Below are 8157 nucleotides of genomic sequence, written 5' to 3' on the forward strand. Positions count from 1 at the left end.
TTAAATAAATAGAGATGGTGTCTTCCTGTGTTGGCCAGGCTGGTCTTGAACTCCTGGCCTCAAGCAATCCTCCCACCTCAGCCTCCCAAAGTGCTAGAATTATAGGTGTGAGCCACCACATTTGTCCCCCCTTTTCTTGTAATAAGTGAATTAAGCCCATTTGTATTTATTTGCATTACTGTTAAGCTTGGTCTCAATTCTCTCATTTTATTTTATGTTGTAATTACTGTGTGTATATATTACATTTACTGTATTTCTTTCTCTCTCTCTCTCTCTTTTTTTTTTTTTTTGAGACAGAGTCTCACTCTGTCACTCAGGCTGGAGTATAGTGGCACGATCTTGGCTCAATGCAAATTTGGCCTCCCCAGTTGAAGCGATTCTCCTGCCTCAGCCTCCTGAGTAGCTGGGATTACAGGCACGCACCACTACACCTGGCTAAGTTTTAAAATTTTTAGTAGAGACAGGGTTTCGCCATGTTGGCTAGGCTGGTCTTGAACTCCTGATCTCAGGTGATATGCCTGCCTGGGCTCCCCAAAGTGCTGGGATTACAAGTGTGAGCCACTATGCCCAGCCGAAACATGATTGACTTAGATGAGTTGACTTTGTGTCCTGCAGTCTTGCTAAGAGCTTCTTTGTAGATTCCTTGGGATTTTCTACATAGACAATCATATTGTGTGAGAACAGAGACAGTTTTATTTATTCTTTCCAACCGGTTATATGCCTTTTATTTCCTTTTTCTTGCCTGATTTCACTAAAGTAGGACTTTGAGTAGGATTTTGATTTCAAATAGGATTAGTAAAAGTGGACATCTCTTGCCTTTTTCCTGATCTTCTAGGGAAAGCATTCAGTCTTTTTCATTACGTATGATGTTAGCTGTAGGTTTTTGGTAGATGATCTTTAGCAGGTTAAAGAAGTTTCCTTCTATTCCTACTTTGATGAGAGTTTTTGTCAGGAATGAATGTTGAATTTTGTCAAATAACTTTTCTGTATCAATTGATGATTGTGTGGTTTTTCTGTTTTAGTTCCTTAACATGGTGGATTGTATTGATTGATTTAAAAATGTTCAGCCAACCTTGCGTTCTCTGGATAAACACCAACTAATCATGCTATGTGTTTACATATGTTGCTGGATTTGATTTGCTAATATTTGTTGAGGGTTTTTACTTCTATGTTTATAAGGGATATTGGACTGCAATTTTCTTTTCTTGTCATGTCTTTGTCTGATGTTGTAATCAGGATAATGATGGCCTCATAAAATGAGAAGTGTCCTTGTCTAGAAAATGGAAGAGGAAGGATTGTATAGAACTGATGTATTCCTTAAATATTTGGTAGAATTTACTAGTGAAACTATCAAGGCCTGGGAATTTCTTTTTTGGAAGGTTTTAAACCACAAATTCAGTATCTTTAATTGATATTCCATTCAGTTGTCAGTTTCTCTTTGGGTAAGTTTTGGTGTTTTATATATTTCATGGAATTGGTCCATTTCATCTAAGTTGGTGAATTTATGTGAATAAAGATGTTTGTGGCATTCTCTTATTCTCATTTTAATGTCGTTGGGGGTATATAGTAATATATCTTCCATTTCTTTTCTTTCTTTTTTTTTTTTTTTTTGAGATGGAACTTGGCTCACTGCAACCTCCACCTCCTGAGTTCAAGCAATTCTCCTGCCTCAGCCTCCCGAGTAGCTGGGATTACAGGTGTGCACCACCACGCCCCACTAATTTTTGTATTTATAGTAGAAATGGGGTTTCACCATGTTGGCCAGGCTGGTCTCAAACTCCTGACCTCAGGTGATCCACCCACCTCGGTCTTCCAAAGTGCTGGGATTACAGGCATGAGCCACCATGCCCGGCAGCATATCTTTGTGTGTGTGTGTGTGTGTGTGTGTGTGTGTGTGTGTGTGTGTGTGTGTGTGTAAGATAGGATCTCACTCTGCCACACAGGCTGGAGTGCAGTGGTGTCATCTTGGCTCACTGCAGTCTCAACCTCCTGGGCTCAAGTGATCCTCCTGCCTCAGTCCCCCAAGTAGCTGGGATTATAGACATGCACCACAATGCCTAGCTAATTTTTGTTTGTTTGTAGAGACAGGATTTCGCCATGTTGCCCAGTCTGCTCAAATTCCTGGGCTCAAGCTATCCGCCTGCTTCAGCCTCCCAAAGTGCTGGGATTACAGGTGTGAGCCACTGTGCCCAGAGAGCAGGCACATCTTACATGGCCAGAGCGGGAGGAATTGGGGCACAGGTGCCATACACTTTTAAACAACCAGATCTCATGAGAACTCACTATGGTGATGACAGCACCAAGGGAGGATGGTGTTAAACCATGAGAAACTACCCCCATGATCCAATCCCCTCCCACCAGGCCCCACCTCCAACATTGGGGATTACAATTCAACATGAGATTTGGGTGAAGACGCAGATCCAAACCATATCAAGAATTTACTCTGCAACCTTCATAGCATATTGGTGCTCCCTCAAACTCTGTACTTGGCGCTTCTCTCAAACTGTGCTCTTTCTTAGCTATCCAATTTATTCTGGTGGTTTCAGCTGGTACTGAAATGATCTTACCCTCCCCAAACCTTGGCCTCTGCTAGCCTTCTCTCCTGAGCTCCAGCTGGACATCTCCGTCAGTATGTTCCATAAACACTCTAAAATCAATCTCAATTTTTCTTCCATCAACTCATTGTCTATCCTGTTTTGCTAATGTCTATATATGGCTCCAGCCTCATCCCAGCTGTTCATGCAGTTATCCTGGGAGCAATACTGTCTCCCTTTCTCCCACAGAACAGCACTTCTGTATTGTTTATAAGTGTAAATATATTTTGTTTGTTTGTTTTGAGATAGGGTCTCTCTGTCACCCAGGCTGGAGTGCAGTGGCACAATCTCAGCTCACTGCAGCCTCTACCTCCTGAGTTCAAGTGATTCTCTTGCCTCAGGCTCCTGAGTAGCTGGGATTGCAGACACCCTCCACCATGCCTGGCTAATTTTTATTTTTTATTTTTAGTAGAGATGGGGTTTCACCATGTTGGCCAGGCTAGTCTTGAACTCCTGACCTCAAGTGATCTGCCTGCCTTGGCCTCCCAAAGTGCTATGATCACAGGCGTGAGCCACCATGCCCAGCCAGCTGCTGCTTCTTCTTCTTTTTTTTTTTTTTTTAAGACGGAGTCTTGCTCTGTCACCCAAGCTGGAGTGCAGTGGTGTGATCTTGGCTCACTGCAACCTCCGCCTCCTGGGTTCAAGCGATTCTCCTGCCTCAGCCTGCTGAGTAACTGGGACTACAGATGTGCACCAGCAAGCCCAGCTAATTTTTGTATTTTTAGTAGAGATGGGGTTTCACCATGTTGGTCAGTCTGGTCTTGAACTTCTGACCTCAGGCAATCTGCCCAGCTTGGCCTCCCAAAGTGCTGGGATTACAGGTGTGAGCCACTGCGCCCAGCCTGCTTCTTCATTTTTTAACCCAGCAACTTGCGCATGTCTGGACACATAGTGTTTGTTTGTTTTTTTATTGGTTTTCCAGAAATATGCTTACTGAGGCACATAGTGTTAACTCAGGAGTGCAGCGATCTTTTCTTCATGCATTAATAAATTAACACAGTAACAGAGCTGTTCTGGGTACCCCCCACCCCAAAAGTATATCAAGCAAGACACGAAATCAGGTATCCAGTGTAGCTCTTTTTAGTCAACTTTCAACAGGGCTCCATTGAGAAGATTAGTTCCTGCACATCTTTTTCATGCGTCCCATTCTGATCACTGGAGATTGTTATTACAGGGGTCCGTATCATTCGAGGACGTGGCTGTGGATTTCACCCGACAGGAGTGGCACAGACTGGACCCTGCTCAGAGGACCATGCACAAGGATGTGATGCTGGAGACCTACAGCAACCTGGCATCTGTGGGTGAGGATGATTGTCCATGTAACTCCTAGGAGCATGTGTTTCCTTTCTTGGTTGCTGTAACATGTGCAGCCTTGTGAGGGTTTAATGATATTGAGAATCACAGATGAGTAATCAGTTTAGGGCACCAGGAAAAATGTGTGTGTTCTTACTTCCCCAATGAAAGCTTTAAATGGGCCCCCTTCCTTGTGCAGCTCATGAAGATGCACCTTCCTCCTCCATCAGAGGCCCTAGAGCTCAGACAACTTGGCCCACGTCCTGTGCCATTTCCCATTAACAGGCCTCTGCGTGGCCAAGCCAGAGATGATCTTCAAGTTGGAGCGAGGAGAAGAGCTGTGGATATTAGAGGAGGAATCCTCAGGCCATGGTTACTCAGGTAAGTGGGCAAAAACTGGACATATGGAAAACAGGGGAAATAAGAGCCCGGAAATTCAGGTCAAAGGGTGCAACACTTTCTAGGAATCTCTTTTTAGAGGTCCTAGCTCTTTGAAAATAAGGACGGAAGGTCTACATGCTTCAGATACTAAAGTCACACATCTTAATATCACACTCAAACTTCAGTGCTTTCTCCTGTTTTATCTTGATTTTTTTTTTTTTTTTTGATGGAGTCTCACTCTGTCACCCAGACTGGAGTGCAGTGGTGTGATCTCAGCTCACCACAACCTCCGCCTCCTGGGCTCAAGCAATTCTCCTGCCTCAGCCTCCCAAGCAGCTGGGATTACAGGTGCGTGCCACCATGCCTGGCTAATTTTTGTACTTTTAGTAGAGATAGGGTTTCACCATGTTGGCCAGGTTGGTCACGAACTCCTGACCTCAAGTGATCCACCTACCTTGGCCTCTCAAAGCGCTGGGATTATAGGCATGAGCCACCACACCTGGCCTTTATCTTGATTTTTAAGTTATTTACCACTGTTATTTATCTCTGCCTCATCTTAAGCATTTATTCTTTTATTTTTTTGAGACAGAGTATCTCTCTGTTGCCCAGGCTGGAGTGCAACAGTGCAATCATGGTTCAACCTCAACTTAAAACCTCAACTGCCCCGTTTTAAGTGACTTTTCCAGGGCAGCCTCCCTAGTAGCTGGGACTACAGGCACACACCACCATGCCTGGCTGATTTTTGTATTATTATTATTATTTTTTTTGTAGAGACAGAATCTCACTATGTTGCCCAGGCTGGTCTTGAACTCCTGGGCTCAAGTGATCCACCTGCCATGGCCTCCGGAAGTGCTAGGGTCAGAGGTATGAGCCACCACGCCTGGCAACATTTATTCTTCCTTCCCTCCATTGCCTTGGATGCTTTCTGTTATCAGGCATTCGTTCATATCTTCATTTAGTCATCCATGAAACTTTAAATGAGTCTCAGTTATATGCCGGGTATGTTCTAGGTGTGGGAAACCGATAGTGAATAAAATAATATCTCTGTTCTCTTGGAGATTACAATATAGTAGGGGAAAGTGACCAGAAACAAACAAAACATCATATGTTTGATGGTGAAAAGAAAATCAGTGCAAGGTAAGAAGGATAGATATTGATATGTGCTTTTAGGAAATAGAGGTTTTTGTTTGTTTGTTTGTTTGTATTTTTCAGATGGAGTCTCACTCTGTCACCCAGGCTGGAGTGCAGTGGCACGATCTTGGCTCACTGTAACCTCCACCTCCTGGATTCAAGTGATTCTCTTGCCTCAGCCTCCCAAGTAGCTGGGATTACAGGCGGGCACCATTATAGCCAGCTAATTTTTATATTTTTAGTAGAGATGGAGTTTTGCCATGTTGGGCATGCTGATCTCAAACTCCTGACCTCAAGTGATCCGCCCACCTTGGCCTCCCAAAATGCTGGGATTACAGGCATGAGCCACTGTGCCCGGCTGGAATAGAGTTTTAAAGGTTGTGTTAAGGAGTTTAATTTTATACTGTGACAAGAGAAGCCAGTTTGGGATTTTACATAAACGAGTGACATGCTGTGATTTGTTTTTAAAGGATCTCTCTCACTGCTGTGTGGCAATGGTTCTGTTGGGGATAATGCCCTCAGGCATGATAATGACCTTCTTCACCATCAGCAGATTCAAACATTGGATCAAAATGTTGAATATAATGGATGCGGGAAAGGCTTCCATGAGAAAACAGGCTTTGTTAGACGTAAAAGAACACCCACAGGAGATAAAAACTTTGAATGTCATGAATGTGGGAAAGCTTATTGCAGGAAATCAAACCTTGTTGAACATCTGAGAATACACACAGGAGAGAGACCCTATGAATGTGGTGAATGTGCAAAAACCTTCAGTGCAAGATCATACCTCATTGCTCATCAGAAAACTCACACAGGGGAGAGACCCTTTGAATGTAATGAATGTGGGAAATCTTTTGGCAGGAAGTCACAACTCATCCTACATACAAGAACACACACTGGAGAGAGACCCTTTGAATGTACTGAATGTGGGAAAACCTTTTCTGAGAAGGCAACCCTCACAATTCATCAGAGAACTCACACAGGGGAGAAACCCTATGAATGTAGCGAATGTGGGAAAACATTTCGTGTAAAGATATCCCTTACCCAACACCACAGAACTCACACAGGGGAGAAACCTTATGAATGTGGGGAGTGTGGGAAAAACTTCCGTGCAAAGAAATCCCTAAATCAGCATCAAAGAATTCACACAGGTGAGAAACCCTATGAGTGTGGTGAATGTGGGAAATTCTTCCGAATGAAGATGACTCTCAATAATCATCAGAGAACTCACACAGGTGAAAAGCCCTACCAGTGTAATGAATGTGGGAAATCTTTCAGGGTACACTCATCTCTTGGGATCCATCAGAGAATTCACACAGGAGAGAAACCTTATGAATGTAACGAGTGTGGTAATGCTTTCTATGTGAAAGCACGCCTAATTGAACATCAGAGGATGCATTCAGGAGAGAAACCCTATGAATGTAGTGAATGTGGGAAAATCTTCAGTATGAAGAAATCCCTCTGTCAACACCGGAGAACTCACACAGGAGAGAAACCTTATGAATGTAGTGAATGTGGAAATGCCTTCTATGTGAAAGTACGCCTCATTGAGCATCAGCGAATTCACACAGGAGAGAGACCCTTTGAGTGTCAAGAATGTGGGAAAGCTTTCTGCCGGAAAGCACATCTCACAGAACATCAGAGAACTCACATAGGCCAGTCCTGGCGTTGTACAATGAAGAAAGCCTCTGTCTGAAGACTTCCCTCACTATTGGATCAAGCTCCTTGGGGCATATGATCACTAGGGCACACAGTGAGCCTGTGAAAATTTGGCACCCACATTTGTATCAAAATATGTCCTGATCCCCTTGGGGGGATAGCTCATAGCTTTTATTCGGATTTCCCTAATTAGTGGTGTGTGAACATCTTATCCGTTGATTGGCTATTTGGGTTTTTTTTTCTGTGCATTGACTGTTCATGTCCTCTGCTCATTGTTTTCAAATGGGCTGTTCATCTGTTGCTTTTTGGTTTAAATGTTGTTGTTTTTTAACATATTAGAATATAAAAATCCTTTTTTTTTTCCAGTCATGTGTGTTGCAAATATCTTCTCCCAGGCTGTCATTGGTTTTTAAAATTTTGTCATCTGTTTTCTTCTGCTGAAGTTTTATTTATTTATTTATTTATTTATTTTTTATTTGTTTTGAGATGGAGTCTCGCTCTGTGGCCCAGGCTGGAGTGCAATGGCATGACCTCAGCTCGTTTCAACCTTTGCGTCCTGGGTTCAAGCGATTCTCCTGCCTCAGTCTCTTGAGTAGCTGGGATTACAGGTGTGCATCACCATGCCTGGCTGATTTTTGTATTTTTGGTAGAGATGGGGTTTCACCATGTTGGTCAGGCTGGTCTCTAACTCCTGACCTCAGGTGATCCACCCACCTTGGCCTCTGAAAGTGTTGGGATTACAGGTGTGAGCCACCGTGCCTGGCTAAAGTTTTATGTTTTAATATTATCAGTTTCAAGATGATAACATTCTCCTATACTTTCTTCTAAAGGTTTTCCTTTCAACATTTAGAATTTCAATCTCCTGTGAGTTTTTTTGGTATAGCATGAAGTGTGCAATACATACTACTATATTGTCTTTATATAATTTTATATAAATGGGATCACACTATATTTAAAGTTCTGCAGCTTGCTTTTTTCATGTAATGTTAGCTTTCCAAGATCTTTCCTTGTTGATAGGTATAGGTCTGACTAGTCATTCATCTCTCCATTCCCGTAGCAAAAGACATTTGTATCTTTTTCAAGTTTAGTGTCTAAATCT

At 42.9% G+C, this 8157-nt stretch overlaps 1 protein-coding gene across 1 annotated transcript in view; it reads left to right on the top strand.

Annotated features, from left to right (window-relative positions):
• ZNF157 (zinc finger protein 157) overlaps nt 1-7817 on the top strand; it is a 41591-nt gene extending 33774 nt beyond the window's left edge. Inside the window, exons 2-4 of the mRNA XM_011938710.1 lie at nt 3769-3895; nt 4173-4268; nt 5870-7817. Of these exons, the coding sequence (XP_011794100.1) occupies nt 3769-3895; nt 4173-4268; nt 5870-7095 (1449 nt within the window). The 3' untranslated portion in view covers nt 7096-7817. The remainder of the gene's footprint in view (nt 1-3768; nt 3896-4172; nt 4269-5869) is intronic.
• Nucleotides 7818-8157: the final 340 nt, after the last annotated feature.

The sequence above is a fragment of the Colobus angolensis genome, unplaced genomic scaffold (assembly GCF_000951035.1).
Source record: "Colobus angolensis palliatus isolate OR3802 unplaced genomic scaffold, Cang.pa_1.0 Scaffold176, whole genome shotgun sequence".
Classification (NCBI taxonomy): Eukaryota; Metazoa; Chordata; class Mammalia; order Primates; family Cercopithecidae; genus Colobus; species Colobus angolensis.